This window comes from Pteropus alecto, unplaced genomic scaffold (genome assembly GCF_000325575.1).
Source record: "Pteropus alecto unplaced genomic scaffold, ASM32557v1 scaffold3, whole genome shotgun sequence".
Taxonomy (NCBI): domain Eukaryota; kingdom Metazoa; phylum Chordata; class Mammalia; order Chiroptera; family Pteropodidae; genus Pteropus; species Pteropus alecto.
This window is the reverse complement of record NW_006442484.1, coordinates 10013626-10033233: the sequence shown is the minus strand read 5'-3', so window position 1 is coordinate 10033233 and position 19608 is coordinate 10013626. Positions and strand designations below refer to the sequence as shown.

General features: G+C 32.6%; 1 protein-coding gene across 12 annotated transcripts in view; it reads left to right on the top strand.

The window, feature by feature from the left end:
* DPP10 (dipeptidyl peptidase like 10) overlaps window positions 1-19608 on the top strand; it is a 1220852-nt gene that overhangs the window by 1083151 nt on the left and 118093 nt on the right. For 11 of the 12 annotated variants that reach the window (XM_006921020.2, XM_025039378.1, XM_025039373.1 and 8 more), the window contains 2 exons: window positions 8028-8080; window positions 8181-8262. In XM_006921020.2, the coding sequence (XP_006921082.1) occupies window positions 8028-8080; window positions 8181-8262 (135 nt within the window). The remainder of the gene's footprint in view (window positions 1-8027; window positions 8081-8180; window positions 8263-19608) is intronic. The other variant, XM_025039377.1, reaches the window with a different exon arrangement.

Below are 19608 nucleotides of genomic sequence, written 5' to 3'. Positions count from 1 at the left end.
ATGTTTAATTTTATCAGTGGAAACTGACAACCTTCTTGCACCACTGGTATAGCAATAGACCTTTAAATGCTATTCACATTATCAAACAGAATATTTTCAATAATGGTACATAGAAAATAGTTTAATGCCAATTAGTGTGAAAGTAGCTCATTTGCATTAATTAATGCAAAAAAGTCTTGTACATGAAAATATTTTTTACAAAGAGTGGCATTGTCAATGAGTTTGGTACTTCAATCGCTGTATATTATGGTTAAAGTTACATGTTAAATATTAGTAATTGAAAAACTAATGCCATGGAGTATCTTTGAAGTAGAATTTTGCATTATAGATAATCCTGAATTCTAAGAACAACTTGAAGGAGTTTTGTTTATGAGGATCATTCATTTATCTAACAAGGATTATAACAGAAAATGTTTTATTATGCTCACTGAAAAATCTCCTTTTATATCATGAAGTATATTCTTCTCATGCTATTATTAATATGCAGGATATTTAGATTATATCTTGGACACAATAGTCCTACACAAAAAAATGATGCCTAGATAATTTTTGGTGAGCTGTCTGCTTTTAGGACTGGAGTCATCGGCCATCCATTTTCTTAAATAAAATAAATATATTAAATGAAAACATGTTTATCTCATGCAATCTCTTTTTAAGTTGCCTGCTTTCATAGTATGCTGACAGTATTATGTTTTATTTCAGAGTGATATGCTATAAACTATGAATGCTAAAATAACCAAACCAATATCCTATTTTTTTTTCAATTGATAGGCTTACCAGACCCAAATAAAGCAAGAAAAAGTAAAAATATAACTTTACTATGTTCCGTATAGTGATGCCATCATGATGCCTATAGGCTAACAGAATATATTGGTTTTGTGACAGATCATCAAATTTTTTTTTTAAATTAGCAAGAAGATAATTATTTTTTTTTATAGATTTTGGTATAAATAGAGTCTAATTTAAGCAACACCTCAACTTTATCTTCTTCAACAGAATTTATATTTAATCTCCCCATTTTGAGTATTTTACTATGTCTGCCACTTACCATAATAGTCATGCAATGAAAGAACCCTATGTGGTTCTTTTACGTGGTAACACATTAAAACAATACTTGCATGTTTGAAATCTGTAAGATCTTGGTTCCAATCCTAGTTTTACCAGTTGTGTATCCTAGATGGAAAATATCTTAAAATTCATAATGAGCGTTAAGGGAGAAAACAAATGAAAGTAGATTAAAATACTGACAAATATTAATTATACCTTTAATTCCCTTCCATATTTATTTTCCCTTTCAACCAATATTTGTTCACAGTGTTCACAAAGCCTCCTTTTTTATATAAAATACTTAAATTGTAGAGCTGCAGCCTATAATTTAATGAATAGTATGTAGTACATTAGAGTACCCTACCTGATAATCTAGTTCTTCACTACATAATAAAGATTTTTTTTTAACATCAGAATCACTAGTCACTCATTTTAAAAGGTATTCCATTATTCTAGAATGAAATTTTGCATCTTACTTCCAAAAGAAACAAACACTCTTTTGCCTCTCTTGTCTTTCTCTCCCTGGCATTCTTTCATAAATACTTTTTACTTAGTTTTGCTTTTTCATATGTTAGTTTTTCCAACTGTTGGGGTCAATGGCAAATCCATAATCCTACTTTAAATATTCTCCAGGCGATGAAAATACATACTGTTTATACCAGTTCGGGAGTTTAACTGCAGTGCAAAATAAGGCTTGGCATTCAAACATATAAACCTCTAGTTTAAGCATAAATTACTAAAGCAGCCTGTTCTTTTTTCTTGTAAGTGTAACTCTTCTTGACATGAATTCCCATAGATGTCTTAGGTAATAACCGATATTCCAAGAAACAATTGTGAAAAACAGCTAATGAGGAAGATTTACATTTTTAATCTAATATATTAGATCATCTTTCCAAAATGAAATCTCTCTTAACTGTGGTAATCACAATTAATTCACACCTACTCCTGTCAATAAATCTTTGGATGGTAGGTTAATAAGTCTTTCAGAAAAGAATCTTTTGCAAAGCTGGAGCCATGCTTCCAGTCCTAGCTCCCTGAGAGAATACAGAGAGATAAAGTAACAGCATGAGTTGTATTCAGACAAAGATGGGCTCAAATTGTGTTTCTGTCTCCTACTTAAATTTCCGTTGCTACCAGAGCCTATCATTTGAATTATGAATGATAGCATCTACTTCTTGAAGTTGCTTTAAATAATAAATGACATAATATATGTAAAGTACTCAGAAGAGTTTGGTATATAATGTTCAATTCAAAAATTGTTATATATAAGCTTACCTTAAATTTTATACATTTGCTGCGTTTTTCTCAGCTATATTTGTCCCATTAATGCCTAATTCAACTCTTCTCTATGATAGAAAAGCCTATAAATTTATAATCTCTGAGTCCTGATTTAGCCATGACCTACAATGGAGTGCCCTGTAATAATGTAATGTTTCTTAACCTTGTCATCCTGACTGTATCAGAGCTCCTTGGGGACAGGGCTCATGTTTATTATGGTCTTTGCATTTGGGAAGATACTTAACTTATGAACTTGCACATAATTAGTATTCCATAAATGTTTATAAAATGACAGATAAGAATAAAAATTAACTGATACTCGGTTGTATTTTATTCTATTTAAAAAATAATTTTATTTTTACCACTTTTTCATATACTTAGTGCAGTGACTGTATCAAACAAGTTGCTTAACAAACATTTGATAAATAAATGAATACAGCTAGTTTGCATCTACAGAGCATGTATTCCACCATTCTGTTTATCTTCTACATTTGTGTTCAAGTTCTGGCAGGCCTTAATGTGACTGCTTTTTCTTTTTCCGGTAACATTTCAGGTTTGGTCTATATTACTACTATAGTCGAACTTCATTATTTGTAGATTCTGAATTCGCAAATTTGCCTGCTTTCTAAAATTTATTTGTAACCTCAAAATCAATACTCTTTGTGCTTTCTCAGTCATACATAGACATGTGCAGAACTACTGAACATTTGAGTTGCATGGTACACACTTTCCCAGCTGAGATCATACTAGGCCACATTCTGCTTTCTTGTTTCAGGTTTTCATTCTGTAAATTAATGTCTTTTTCGTAATCATTTTGTTTTCTTGCATGTTGGTGCTTTTTTGATGGTTTTACTATTTAAGATAACTCTCAAGAGTAGTGCTGAAATGTTGTCTAGTGTTCCTAGGAGCAAGAAGACTGTGATGCATTACACAGAGAAAGTACTAGTGTTAGATAAGCTTTGCTCTGGCATGAATTATAATGCTTTTGGCCATGAGTGAAATACTAATGAATTAACAATATTAAATATCAGATACAGTGACTTCAAAAAGAAACATAAGAAATAAGGCAATGTATTGATTTGTTGATGGAAATGTTGTGACCAGAGGCTCACAGGAACCTAATCCTGTATCCCTCCTAGGGGCCCTCATACAATATTGCCAACTCAGTGTATACAATTACTTATAGAACATAACTACAGCAAATAATGAGAACTGATTATACTACTCAGTAATAATCATTTAGTAATCATCCTCCTCTTGGGGCTCCCAAAGTAATGTAGAGACGATGGGGATCAGATGGCTTTGCAGGATTTTATGATGCTTTCTATACCGCCCCCAAAATACCTTTTGGCATCATGAGATTAAATGTGTGTACATCTCAAGTTCAACTTCCAAGAGGAGGCTTTGATTAAGATTTTACATATTACATATTAGTTTTCCCCTACTCCCACCACCTCTGCTGTAACTACTCACATTCTGTAACAAGCAGTGGAATATCATTTGCAGAGATGGGACGAATATGTGATTTTTGACTGTGAAATGCCTTTGTCCCCAAGGATCTCATCAGATGCTTAGTTTGGCTCTTATAATGCAGCAGCCACTTATCACAAGAAAAATACTATTTCTAACCTTTAGTGACTTCAATTTTATACTCGCACCATGAAACAAGACCTACCTAACCAATGTAGCAGAGGAACCTAGGATAAGAAAAAATGAAGGATGCCAGAAAAGAATGGAAATGCATTCCAAAGGGGAGAGGGAGTGAGAATTAAAGAATGAGAGAGTGAGGAGAGGAGAGAGAGATGCAAATTGACACAGAGTGAGTTTAGACCAGTGTGCTTTAGTACAGATGTTCCCTAAAGCTAAACTCAATTTTCATTGAAAAAGCCCCCATTTAAAATTGTTGCAAATTTATGCACTCAAATAAACCAAAAGAAAACTACCTCTAACCCTGTTTAAGATTCCTCCTATCTCATACTTTTTATATTCTGTTGTAGACATAGAATGTTATTTTAATCATGGAAAGTTATAAAACAAGAAGTATTTCCAATCTTCTGAGAGTACATACACACACACACACACACACACACACACACACACACACACACACACATCAAAGACAGTGTATTTAGAGGAAAGAGCTCTAAGCTAAGAGCAAAAGGCTAGTTATCTGTAGATGGCAAACTGCTGATTTTGTAGGACACCTATAAATAAAACTGAAACCCTGAAATGTATTACTTGAACATGCTGTGAGTTTGCAGACAAATCAAGGTAACTTCTTTATTATTGTCTTCCACCTCAACATACCAGCTGAGAGAGACAAATGGTGTATCAAGCTAAGAACTACAAAACAGAAAATGGATTTATGTATCTCCCTCTCCAAATCACATAATTTGGAAGACATTTACGTCCTTTGTATTCATGAATTGAGGAGAGCCAGTAACCTCTATAACAAATATTGTAGAAGGAGACCAAAACTCAATGATTATAACCAGTTTTGACTCAGTGATTGTTTTGGCTTGCTTTGATTAAAAGAGTACCTATGATGGATGGGAGCCTAGAATTCAGGTACAGTGTGTTAGATGATTAACAGATGGGATGTATAGTCTTTTACTCATAATATCTTTTACACATTTGTCTGCTTTGAAGATCAAGTGCTAACTTGGCAATTTGCTTTGGCAACAGAAGTTTTTGAGATGAAATAAAAATGTTTATAGAAGTGGTCACATTTCTTACCTCTGTCAGCAAACATAGTGAATTCAAGGTTTAACATTTGTATTCAATATGGAATTGTATAGAATACAATGTGAATGTTAAAATAGACATCAGGAAAAATTATTTTTGCTTCTACAACTCTATAGTGAAAGCAATCTCAGATTTAATAGTTATTCTAAAAGTAATAAAGCTTCACTATAAAACACAGTATTATAACAAATGAGGAAAGAATTGTAATTGCAATGCAAAGAGAGAACACTAGTATTGCTTTACCAAATATGTGGCCAATCGTATGTAATTGAAGCTATTATTGCAGTAAGAAGAAATAACAGTTTGACTTCTAGAGAGTTTTAATTGGCCGTGTATAATATTTGTACAATGTATATGCACTATAGGAATAAAAAAAGGCTTTTTATAAGTGCATGCTGAAAATAGAAATATAGATATAAATTCTGTTAATCCTGAAAATAATAACATAAATTAATATAGCCGGATAGAGAAACAATTCCTTCACTAGACCTAGATAGCTTATAGAAAAATAATTTCCACTGAAATATAACATATTTATTCTCTTTCCCTCCCATCTTTTGCAATTTTTCTCATTTACTCTGTATTCTATTTCATCACCTCTAATTAATAATAACCAAAATGTAGAGATATTTTTGCATTATCCACTATGGTTCTATCTTTGGGATTTAGTGTCACCCCATCATGGGTGTTGCGATCCTTGGGAAGGTTCCTTATGAAAAGAAACGGGGTTCTTTATAAGATGGTACTAAAATATCTTGATGATTATCTCTTCAACAAATGATGTCAGAAAAACAGGACAGATACATGCAAAAAAAATGAAACTGCACCATCTTCTTACACCATACATAAGAATAAACTGAAAATGGGTCAAAGATTTAAATTTAAGACCCAAAACTATAAAATTTCTAGAAGAAAACATACGCAGTAAACTATTAGTAATTTTTTTCTGATACATCTCTTAGGACAAGGGAAACAAAAGAAAAGAAACAAACTACATCAAACTAAAAAGCTTTTGCACAACAAAGGAAACCATCCACTAAATGAAAAGAAAACCTACTGATTGGAAGAATATATTTGCCTCTGGTACATCTGACAAAGGATTAATATCCAAAATTTATAAAGAACTCATACAACTCAACAACAAAAAACAAACAATCCAATTAAAAGATGAGCGGAGGATCTGAATAGACATTTCTTCAAAGAAGACATACAGATGGCCAATAGACATATGAAAAGATTTTCAAGGTCACTAATTATTAGAGAAATGCAAATTAAAACCACCATGTGATATCATCTCACACCTGTCAGATTGGCTGTCATCAATAAATCAAAAAACAAGTGTTGGTGAGAATGTGGAGAAAAGAGAACTCTCACATGCTGTTGGTAGGAGTGCAAGTTAGTACAACCACTATGGAAAACAATTTGGGGGTTTCTCAAAAAATTAAAAATAGAACTATTTTTTGACCCAGCAATTGCATTTCTGGCTATTTCTCCAAACAAAAGCAACACAAGTTCATAAAGATCTGTGCACCCCTATGTCCACAGCATCACTATTCACAATAGCTAAGATATGGAAGCAATCTAAATGTCCATCAATAGACAATTATATAAAGAAGTTATGATACATATATACAATGGAATATTTCTCATCCATAAAAATGCAATCTTACCATAACACCCTATAGGGTGTTATGAAAAATGAAATAAGTTAGACAGAGAAAGATAGATAAATACCATATGATTTCTCTTATATGTGCAATCTAAAGAACAAAAGAAAAAAACAAACTAAATTAAAACAGACACAAATACAAAGAGCAAACTAGTGATCACCAGAGGGCATGGGGTTTGGAGAAGCTAGGTGTAAAAGGTGAAGAGATGGAGAAGTTCAAATTAGTAGCTATAAAACAGCCATGGGGATGTAGAGTACAGCATAGGGAATATAGTAAATATTATTATAATGGCTATATGTAGTGCCAAATGGGTGCTAGAGTAATCAGGGGGATCACTTTATAAATTACATAAATATATAACCATATTTTTAAAAATTTTTAAAAATAAAATAAAATCTCTTGAAGATTATATACTTGCAATTAACTATTTAATATATGATTTCAAACTATTACTATGAAGGAGTAGGAGGGTGGTGGTATCCCACCTTGTTTCCACCAATAAATACTCAAGATATATGAGTTTTTCTTCATCAGAATCATTATTCAATAAATATCAATTGCATATAGCATACAAACATGGCACTGTATTAGGTAATGTGGAGGATGCAGAGATAATACATAAACAGACCTGAAAACATTCTCGTGGGAAAAGGAGACATGTACTTAAAATAGTAATATAGTTTACACTATAGGATGAGAAGTGTCCTAAGACTCAGAGTAAATTGTGAGGAATGGATTTCAATTGAGGAGATCAATATAAGCTCTAAGCGTAGGCTGTATTACAAGAATGGAAAATATCCTCCAAAGTTAGGGAAGGAGGAAGGATGTCCTAGAAAAAAAATCAATTAAAGTTCAAGATATGCAGGGGGAAATTTGTCTAATGCTATTGAAGGATAGACTAAGTAAAGGGATTTAGTGGATGATAAGGATGGAAAAGCAGGCAGAACCCTAAATACCCAAATTCTTGAACATCATTGAAACAGGTTGAACTTTATAGGCAATGAGGAATTATTCAATACTTTGAACAAAGTAGCATTACAATCACAATCATACTAAGTATAGAGTAGACTGAAGAATGGATATGATTGATGGTCAAAAGAGTTCGAAGCTATTGTAGTAAATTTATTACCTCAGAGAAGGTAATAAATTCCGAAACTAGAATATTTCACACTTTGATTTCTCTAAAACTAATTCTTGAATTTCTTGAACTTTAATAAGAACACATATAAACATTAGATAGAGACTTTATTTCATATTATGGTCAATAACCTTTTTTTTTAATTTCAGATTTTTCATTATTCATATACTGCTTCATATGTGATTTACAACATACACACTAGGTAAGTTCTTTGATTTTCTGGTTTTCTTGTGCAATTGTCCAACTAGATTGTTGGTATAGATGTCAATTTGTTCATGTAAAAATATTTACCTTTTTTCAAGGGAAGTTTGGGAGTTAAATCCTCCAGAAGTAGAGGACTCCATCTTGCAGTATGCGGCCTGGGGTGTCCAAGGGCAGCAGCTGGTAAGTACAGGCATTGGTGTGCATCAAGTACTCTCAGCCATGTCCCATGGAAAATGTTTACAGTAACCACTTCCTCGTAAAAATTGTCTTATTGTACTTAGTATTCTAATTTAAGTATATATCAAATAATACTAGTATTTTATCAAATAATTACAAAAGAAATATGAAATAGAGTAGTGTATGATTAAGCTGCTAATTAATAATGAAACCTAGAAGAGATTCAATCATACTAGGGCTTAGTGCTGCGACATTTCTATTATATAATGTTGTTAATTTTATTTATTTTTAAAGCACTGTTCAGGGTAAAAATTTAAGACGTCTACCCTTGACAATACTCTTTTAGTAAAGAATTTTTGTATCATATTTTGGAATTATCACAAACTCAAAAAAAGAATTATTGACGTATAAAACAATTTGAGCAACACTATATTCTTGTGTATATCTCATGGTACCTATAGAAAGACATCGAGAGAATACTGCTCAATAAGCAGTATTGTTTGCCTATATGGCATATGCATCCTCAAATGTACTAAACATGGCCAAATTGATTACTAAATTATGTGGGTGTTGGAGAGACAGCCAAGATTGCATAGATGCTGTGCACTCCTCCTCACATGACCACATCAAAACTATAATGAAACTACAGAGCAACCATTACAAGGAGTCACTTGAGGTCTGGCTGAACAGAAGTCATACAACTGGGGACATACAAAAGAGGTCACCTCAAGGATGGTAGGAGGGGCAAAGGCATGAAATGATCAGTCCCATAACTGTGTGTGACAGTAGAGAATTGGGAAGGTTATCTTGGCTGCAGAACCCTCTCCCCTCCTTGAGGAGCGAGGGGTCTCAGCCCCACACTGGGATCCCCATCCTAGAGTTCCAGTGTGAAAAAACAGCGGAAGTTGTGGCTGAGTGAGACGAAGGGCTGCAGGAGTTGAAGACGTTCTTCTTACAGGGTCTGCACCTAGACTTACTGACAGACTGTCACTCTGAGCTCCAGTGCTGGGGCAGCTGCATGAGAAATGCCAGGGATAAACAGGGAGACACCGAATTGTCAGGTGTCAGGAAGAGGGCCGGAGGGGCTGCTTTCTCCCAGACAGAAGTGCTGATAGTATCTATAGTTCCTTAATTGAGCACTCCCTCCTCCCAGAGTGTAGATGTAGGCAGCTGCCATATCTGGGTCTCCATCAAGCTGGATAACACAGGTCACTCTGCCCAGGTGATTCCCTGAGACTCTGCCCCTCCCAACTTGCGAGCCCACCCAAGCTGCTTTCAGTGGTTTATTCCATACAAATGGCCTATCTTGACTCACGCTGCGGAATTTCCTAACATCTCTCAAAGGCTCACCAAACCCAAACAAATAGCATCTGGCCTCAGCATGCCCTGTACCTCTTGTTGAGCATCACCAAGCCTGGCATTAGTGGCAGCCAGCCTCGGTTTCTGGATTGATCTTTCAAGGCACCTATAAGCCCAGCACAGGCAATTGCTTGGTGGCTCTTACCAGGTGGCCCTAGGGGTGCATAGGCTGTGGATGAACTTGGCCTATAGCTGAACCCCTCCCAGGAGGCCCTTGAGCCAGCACACCCAGTGACCTGCTTCAACCAGCAGTGGAGCCGGAGCACCACCTAGGGCTGCATCTGAGGAAGACACACTCAAAGGACAGACTGAGCAGGCACCAGAGCCCTGCTAAAGTGAATCTGCTCCATAAAGTCCCCCCCTCACCAGTCAGTCCTCACTACCAATCAGCCAAGGGTCATCCCTCCCATCTAAATGCAAACAGCAACCAAAACTCAACTACCTCAGTAGGGCACACACAACCCACACAAAGGACTCAACTTGAGTACCTCCTGCAGGGAAGACTGTACCACTGGGCCCCACAAGACACCTGCTACATAAAGCCACTCTACTAAGACTGGGAGACTGGGAGACAGAGGAGCCCTACTTAATACATAGAAACAAACACAGGGAGGCAGCCAAAATGAGGAGACAAAAAAACATGTCTCAAATGAAAGAACAGAGCAAAGCTCCAGAAAAAGAACTAAACAAAGTGGAGATAAGCAATCTACCAGATGTAGAGTTTAAAACACTGGTTTTATAAGGATGCTCAGTGAACTTAAAGGAAGTGGATGAACTCAGAGGGAACTTTAACAAAGAGATAGAAAATACAAAAATGGAGATGAAAAACATAAAAGAGAACCAGTCAGAAATGAAGAATACAATAGCTGAGATGAAGAGTACATTAGAGGGAATCAACAGATTGGATGAAGCGGAGGATCAAATTAGCAATTTAGAGGATGAGGTAGCAGAGGACACCTAATCAGAACAACAACAGGAAAAATGAATCCAAAAAATGAGGTTAGTTTAAGAGGCATTTGAGACAACATCAAGTGCAACAACATTTACATCATAAGGATACCAGAAAATGAAGAGAGAGAGCAAGAAACTGAAAACCTATTTCAAGGAATAATGACTGAAAACTTCCCTAAGCTGATGAAGGAAATAGACATACAGGAAGCACAGAGAATACCAAACAAAATGAACCCAAAGAAGCCTACACCAAGACAAATCATAATTAAAATGCCAAAGGTTAAATACAAAGAGAGAATCTTAAAAGCCACAAGATAAATACAATTAATTGCCTACAAGGGAGCTTCTGAAAGACTGTCAGCTGATTTCTCAACAGAAACTTTGCAGGCCAGAAGGGCTTGGCACAAAATATTCAAAGTGATGAAAAACCAGGACCTAAAACCAAGATTAATCTTCCCAACAAAACTTTTATTTAGAATTGAAGAACAGATAAGGAACTTCCCAAAGAAAAGCTAGAGTTCATCACCACCAAGCCAATATTATAGGAAATGTTGGAGGGTCTTCTTTAAGAAGAAGAAAAACATATGTATCAAAAAAATGAATAAAGAATGGCAATAACTACATATCTATCAACATACACTTCAAATGAATAAGAATTAAATACTCTAATAAAAAGATAGGGTGGATGAATGGATAAGAAAATAAGACCCTTACATATGCTGCCTACAAGAGACTCACTTCAGATTGAAAGACACACAGACTAAAACTAAAGGAATGTAAAAAGATACTTCATGATGGATCTAGAGGGTATTGTGCTGAGTGGAGTAAGTCAGATAAAGAAAGACAAATGCTATATGATTCCATGTACATGTGGAATCTAAAGAACAAATTAAACACAAAAACAGAAAAACTCATAGATGCAGAGAACATTTTGAGTTATTACAAGATGGGATGGAGGTTGTGAGGGGTACGTGAAGAAGGGGGAAGGGATTAAGAAGTACAAAATGGGAGTTAGAAAATAGTTATGGAGGTATAAAGTATAGTATAAGGAATAGAGTCAATAACATTGTAATAACTATGTACTATGCCAGATGGATACTAGATTTATTGGGATGATCACTTCATGAGTTATATAGATGTCTAATCTCTGTGTTGTACATCTGAAAGTAATATAATAATGTATGCCAACTATAATCAAAAAATAAAAAATATTATTTAAATAAATAAATAATAAATAGTGTTTATACTCTTATTAGCAACAAAATGTTCATTCCCTTTGTTTTATATCCTCACCAATGCCTGTTTTTTACAGATTATCATATTATTTGTTAATAATGACATTATTGTTTCTTCCATCCCAAGTTTTATACTTTCTATTTTATTAAAATCTTGTACTAGTTATATTATGGATATATCTACATAAAGTGTTGGTTTTTTTGTGAGAAGATTTTTAAAAATTTATTTCATTGCAATTCAGGATTACATTTTACATTTATTTTTAAATTAGTTTTGGTAACTTATACATTTCTAAAAACTGATATCAACTAAATTTTTAATTTTTAGCATAATGTTTCTATAACTTCTTTATATTCTTTTAATAGTTCATTTGTTGTATTTTTTTCTTCTGTCCTAATATTTACAAGTATGTTTTCTCTTTTTCCATGATCAACTTTGGTCTATATTTATAAATTTTACATTTGTTTTTTCAAAAAGCCAAATTTTAAATATATTTGATCTTTTCTATCATAATGTTAGTGTTCTCTTTTTCTTTTGTAATATAAACACTGAAGACTATAGAATTTCTCTAAATTTTGCTTAATCTTCATCTAACAGGTCTAAGAATATTTTAATATTATTTAATTTCAATATTTTAAAATTTTCATATGTTTATATTTCATGTGGGTTATTCTTATGTTTGTTTTTAAATTTACAAAAATGTGGAAATGGTTTTAAAGCAATTTGTAGAATTTAGAAACAAATTTTTATAATAGTGACTTTGAAAGTGATAGAATTTGATCTATGGCTTAATACAGCTTTTATAAATGTTTTCCATATGATAGGAACAGTGTTTTATAGGTGCCTATTAGATCTCTTTCAATTATGTTTTTAAGACTTTTATTTCCTTCCCAATGATAGTGGGTATTTCCTATCAGTTTTTTGTTATATAATTTGAAGTACAGAAAAGTAAGAATTTTAAAATGTTAAATAAATTTTACAGTAAATTGAAATCTTGATGTCCATATCAGTATGTTTATTCTGTTTACCATTAATAATTTTAATTGACCAACCCTAACTCTAACCCTTAACAGAGTTTTTTTTAACAGAGGTTAAAATCCTCTAGACTTTTTTTTTTTTTTTAGTTAGAATTGCTTCTTTAAGAACAGCTGGTTGACTTGAGATGTGTTTCTTATTTCCCATGAGCCTCAATGTCCTCATATTAAGATAGAAATATCTATACCAACATTTCATTATGATCACTATTGGATAAATATAAATATTTTCTTTAATCAGATGCATATTATTATTATTTTTATTCTATTTTATAAATCTAAGAAATACTTTCTTGATCTGATTAATGAAATAGGGAAGTAGTATTAGATATTTTACATCACAAGAAGGCTGTAGAATAATAAATGATGCTTCTTTTTATAGGAAAATCTTCTGGAAACTGAAATATTCTGTGAGTGAATATACTTGAGATAGAGTCTCTGCCAGTGGTTGATTGTGTGTCGTTGGCCAAGTCATTTTTCTTCTTGGAAACTTATTTTCATCAACAGTAAAATTAGGGCCTTATCGTCCTTATTCATATTACATTCTATATAATGTAATTTTAAATACATTTTAATTTTTTAACTAATATTATTTTATTTTATTTTATTTTTTATTTTCAGACTGATTTGGATAAAGGAGAAGGGAGAATATGAAGGTAGAAAAGAGTTAAGGAGTAATTGCCATGACAAATTTTCTTCATTTTTTTAAAACATAAATTGCCGTGTAGAAATATTTTTAGAGTCAGCTGTGCAATAGATTAGTATTTCAGAAAAGGAAAAACATATTTTTTTCACATCTAAAAACAACTTTCATTATGTTTTGGTGGTTGTGTTGCTTAAATATGTAAACTAAGTGTTAAATGTAATATTAAAATAAGAAACTACTTATAATATAGAAAAGAATCACTTGTAAAATAATTAGTCATCCCAGGTCTTTAATTCCCTACATGTTTAACATGATTTTATGGATTCAGACTAAAGGGACATTGAGAAAACAAAAGTTTACCAAAAATATTGAGAGAAGCATATACTAAATTGCCAGACATTATACCTGAAGCTGCTTAAACATCTTCATGGTTATGTTTCACAATGAAATTCTATAGAAAATTGTATTCACTGCTATCCATATCCATGCTAAATGATTGAATAATTGATTTAATAATTATGAAGAAAACAAGCCAGTGACTTAAAATGGAAAACAAAATGCAGATACCATAGATTATATATGGTACATTTACTTTTATCATGTGTATATTTAGAGAAATTTTAAAACAATGTATTTGATATACTTATATAGGACTGTTTCTAGATGGCAGCAGAAGCTGCTAGATATGAAGATGCCAGGTTTGATTCGGAGAAGGCATGAATCAGTGTATTCATAGACTGTGGTGAGTGGGCACCAAGAAGCAGTCAGGTGCTCTCATCCTACTTGTTTCACTCTGATGCTGTCAACAAGAGAACTGGTTCATTAGGCTAGAGGAAAATTTCAAACACGCAAAATTCCAGAACCCAGAAACCCCAGATAAATTTATGTTAGTGTCACTGAAGAGTCCTGTTGAAATTCTTTAAAACTGTGATTGATTTTAAATGACTCTCTTATTCTCCAAGCTTGAAAAGAACCTAGACTTATTTCAAAATAGTAGTTTGATACCCTCAAGAAAGTAGTATTAACTGAGTACACTTTCTTAATGATTCCTATTTGTTATTGATTCCCTATTCTTTAATATATTTGAGAAAATTATAAAAATACTAAAAGGTTATAAAAAACGTAGATCTTCTCATAGGCGTCATTTTGCAGGTGATTGGGTCCATTCCTTACTAGCTGTTGACCTTGAGAATATTACCTGATCTCTATGTGCCTTAGTTTCATTATCTTTAAAATGGTGATAATAGCAGTACTTTACCAATAGTACTATCCTAGTTTTTAATGTATAAATATAAAGCACTTTGAAAAGTATCTGGCATATAGTATTTCCCAGGTGTTTTTATTATTTAACTTTTAAAATTATCATTTGATTTTATCTTCTTTAGGAATTTTTGTTTCACTAGTTTTGTACAGGATTAAGCCTAAACTCTTTGTAATGGCATTTTCCAAAGTCCTTTGGAAAAACTTTGGGATAAATTCTATATTTGTCAAGGTTACCTTTTGTGTGCATGTAAACATAAAATTCAATATAAACTAAAGGAAGTATCTCCACAAATAGCTAATGGCCCATTTCATATGACTATGGCAGGTTTTGTCAATATTTAAACTATTGGCAAACAGCGATATTTTATTAGAGATGAGTCATGAAATATTTTAATTAGTTTTGCATTAAAATCAAAGAGTCCTGTAGTGTTTATAAACTAAGGATAATTAATTTCTCATCCTTAATTTCAGTTTCTAATTTTATTTGCTACAAAAGAAATCCCTGGCTGTAGAGAAAAGAGGTAAGAGATTGACATAATTTATAAGTAAAGAAGGTCTGAGTTAGAACTCAAAAGATGCAGAATTTTTCAGTAACTCTTGATATGGGGGAAGGGAATTTGGACATGGCAAACTTTGTGGGGGGAAAATGTGACACAGTATGACATACATTATCTAGAAAAGGCAGCTTTAGCTATAATAAATATTTTATTAAAAAAATGACGGGTCTTAAAATAGAAAAAATGTTATTCAGTTGAAAAGCTTCTTGCTTAAGAGGATATGGTTTTTTTTTTCAAAAATAACTTTGTTTTATAAAAGATAAAATTACTCATTGTATTACAACTTGAAAATTCATATAATCATATGAATTCATATAAATTCATGTATAAAAAATAAAATATACTTATTTATAATCCTACCTTGTATACTGAAAATCAGATGAACAAGTTCGAGCTTGAGAAGGGAAGAACATTTCACTGATTACAACATGATACCCAGAATCATAAATCCTCCCTTAAGCCCAGATTCCTTTTCTGTTTGTTTGTTCTGTGACTTAGGGAGGGTTGAAAACCCTAAGCTTAGGTTTATTCTTATTAAAATGAAAGAAAATCATAACTACTCCCAGTTTTTTTAGGGTTAAATGAGATAGGGCATGAGCACAAGTCAAGATTCTCTAGAAAACACAATCAATAGTGTTTGCATATGCATATGTGTATTTCTAGAGAGAAAGAGGAAGAGGGAGATAGGGGAGAGGGGATTATGAGAAATTGACTTGTGAAAATCTCAGGGGCAATCTGGCAGGCTGGAAACTCAGATAAGAGTTAAGGTTGCAATCTTGAGCTACAGTTCTTTAGGAAGAAAGAAATCCTTCAGAAATCTGCTGTTAAGACCTTCAACTGATTGGATAAGGACCACCCATATTATTCTTTACTTAAAAGCAACCAATTGTAAATATTAATGACATCTACAAATTACTTTCAAAACAAGACAAACATTTGAACAGTCACCTGTACCTAAGCTGACACATAAAATTAGCTATCATAGCATAGTAAGTGCTCAATAATTTGTAGCTATTAATTTGATCCCCACTTATCTGTTCCTATAATAACCCACATAATTGAGTCTCATCATTTTTAACCTAAATATTTTAGCTACTTATTTTCTAATAGCCATTCTCCAATTGCTAGTCACTCTAATCCATCTACTACCTGCAAATACATGTGTTAAAAATGCAGATCCGTAATGTCGCCACAAGATTATGAAACGCTACTGAAATGATACATAATGCCATCGATGTAACACACTAGATGTGACTAAAATGACACATCATCTGACTCCTGCCACTCCAGTGCAGAGCATAAGCACAGATTTTTCTCTACCTGAACCAAACTATAATTTCCAGAGGGTGACACACTGCTCCTCTGTGTCTCAGAGTCATTCCCTTTGCATACCCAGTCATTGTTTTCTTTTCAATAGAACTCTGTCAAGTACTTTCCTTCTTCTCTGATAATTTGTTCCCAATATTTCTACATGTGAAGTGAGTTTCTTACTTCTCAGAATTCTTACATTCTTCTATTTTATCTCTAATTATTTACTATTTTGTATTATTTATTTACATTGCCACTGACCTAGAGTCATTTCCAGAGCAGATATAATACAGAATATGCTAAATTTCTCATTCTCTTCCCGCTCTCTGTCTTGCCCTTCTCTTTTTCCTCCTCCTTCTGTTTCTTTATAAAACTTATTTTATCAGAAGGTAAAATGTAGATTTTATAAGTATCTGGTTGCACTGAGAAGTTAATGAAAGCCTGTCTACTGTCTTCATAGATAATGGGATATCAAAGATTTTGAGCTTGGCATAATATGAAAAGAAGTCATGCATGAAAAGACAGTTCTCATAGAAGAGTTCATGATAAACTATAAGCGATTGCATACAGAGGCAGAGAACTAGGTTTAGGGGCCATTATTGTAATCTAGAACTGAATTGATAAATAATATATTCGAGATAAATCAAGTTTTAAACTCATCTAAAATTTATTTCAGTTCAACAATAAAAAATATCATATTTATTCAAGTAAATTATGCAAATATTACATAAGTGTCAACACTATTTGCAAAAAAATATCATTTTAGATTTCTACTTTTCTAAACTACTTTATTGAGTACAAATAAAAATTGATACATAACAAGGCCTGTTCTTTACAGAAGACAGTACATATTTAATGTATAAAATGAGATGAAATGGAGATAAGTGTACACCTGTGAAACCATCACTATATTCAATGCCATAAACATATCCATTACCTCCAAAAGTTTCCTAATGTCCTCTTTATTTTTTATGTGATATGAACACTTAACATAAAATATACTCCTTTTATGATATTGCTAATAATTTTTCAATCTATACAGAGTAAAATAAAATCACCATACCCATTCTTCCAATAGCATAAGGCTTTAAAAAATATCCAAGATTGTAGTTATCACAATCTAGGGTTTTAGAGAAATCACTTTTCTACATTTTATTACCTATATTTTTGAGAAATATAATGTTTAGGTAATTCTCCAAACACAAATAAAATTATCAAGCTTTCCTATCACCTGCACTTTTTCTATTACTAGAGATTTACTTTAAAATTGCATTAAAACGTTGATTAGCAGTGGTTCTGTGTCTCTAGAAATTTTCAGTTTTTTTGATGTAATTGCTTATGTTTGCATTAATAAAAATTTTGAACAGTTTAATTGACTTTTCTAGTGCGACTTTAGTAGGATTTTTCAAACATCTCATCGAAATCTCATATTTCATACTAAAAATCAATATAATTTTATTTACATCCCATTAATTTTTTATATTTTAGTCTAAAAGTTATTTTAATTATCATTAATATATATTCAAGAAATATGCAAAGCATGAAAATATGTGATATACATTTGCATATGCTCATATACGCCACACATGCTCTTACACACACATGGTCTCACACATACATACCTACTGCTGGTGTCACATACATTTTAGGATGAAAGTCTTGGACTTAGAGTCCTAGCATATAAGAGGTGTCACAGAAGTAGATAAAGAGGCCAGTTAAGAATCAATTTCTATTTCAAGTCAATCCTTTGCTGTAGTATACATAGCATTCATTCCTAGTTAGTACACTTGTGGAGGAAAACTGCTAGGGAGTAAAGACACTATTACCATCCACAAGTGTTTGTCATAATTACTGTTTCTATAAAAATGCATTTGGACTTTTTTTTCTTACCTTATTCAGCTTTATTAGTGGAGATAATTGTAAACAGGTTACCTTTTTATGTTATCTGTAACAAAATCTAATATTTATGTTGTTAATTCTAAGAAATAAAAGCAGTCCCTCTTACCACATTCTGGTGTTAGGCACACCTAAGGTCTAATGAGTCTCATTTCAAATTTGACACTAGGAAAACCAATATTAAGAAGCTCCTATAATTTCTTTACTTAATATTTATACCAGATATACCGATGAACCATAATGGAGTAATTACATTTGGGTTTAAAAAAAAAAGACATAAAAAACACCCTTAAAATGTCTCAACCATCTGACTGATAAATTTGCAATATATTCAGATATGTATTTAATATATGACACATGTAAATGTGACAGGTAATGCATTTACATATAAATAAAATACTATAACAATGTACGTGTATGTGTAGAAAAAATATGCAATTACGATGTACAATTTAAAAGAAAATTAATTTACATTGCTGTGTGAAAATCACCCACATAACAGGTAAGCACTCCCATAAACCCCTTAGTGTCTTATAATTATTTAAGTAGTATATTTATGACTTTTCTACCTAAATTTAGAGGTTTTCAAAAGAAATATAAATGAAATTCTATTTCTTTATAAACCTATATTAGATTATTTCTCTGCACTTAAGTGTTGCATATTTCAGTGTAAGGAGAAAACTGAGCAACTTGCATACTATTAGTTATACTCATATTGCTTTTATCATGTGTTTGTATTGGCCTTATTAGGAGTCACTTGATAAGTATTGATTTGACCTTGCTAACTGCCTTGGGCTATAAACTTTCTGAAGGCAGGAGCTCAAATTCTCTAGTCCTGATAGCATATATAACTGTGTACTGAGCTATGTAGATAGCAAGCATAGAAAATAATAAATAAGAGAAGCTGTGCAGGAAAGATGCTATAATTTGTACCAGCATGTAGAAATAGAAGATATTTAGATGTTGACAGTTTCTAGCTTAGGCCAGCTCTAGAATTTAGTGAGTGAGTAGAAATATTGCCATACTTTTATCTAAAGAAGAAAGAAAGAGAGAGAGAAAGAGAGAGAGAGAGAGAGAGAGAGAGAGAGAGAGAGAGAGA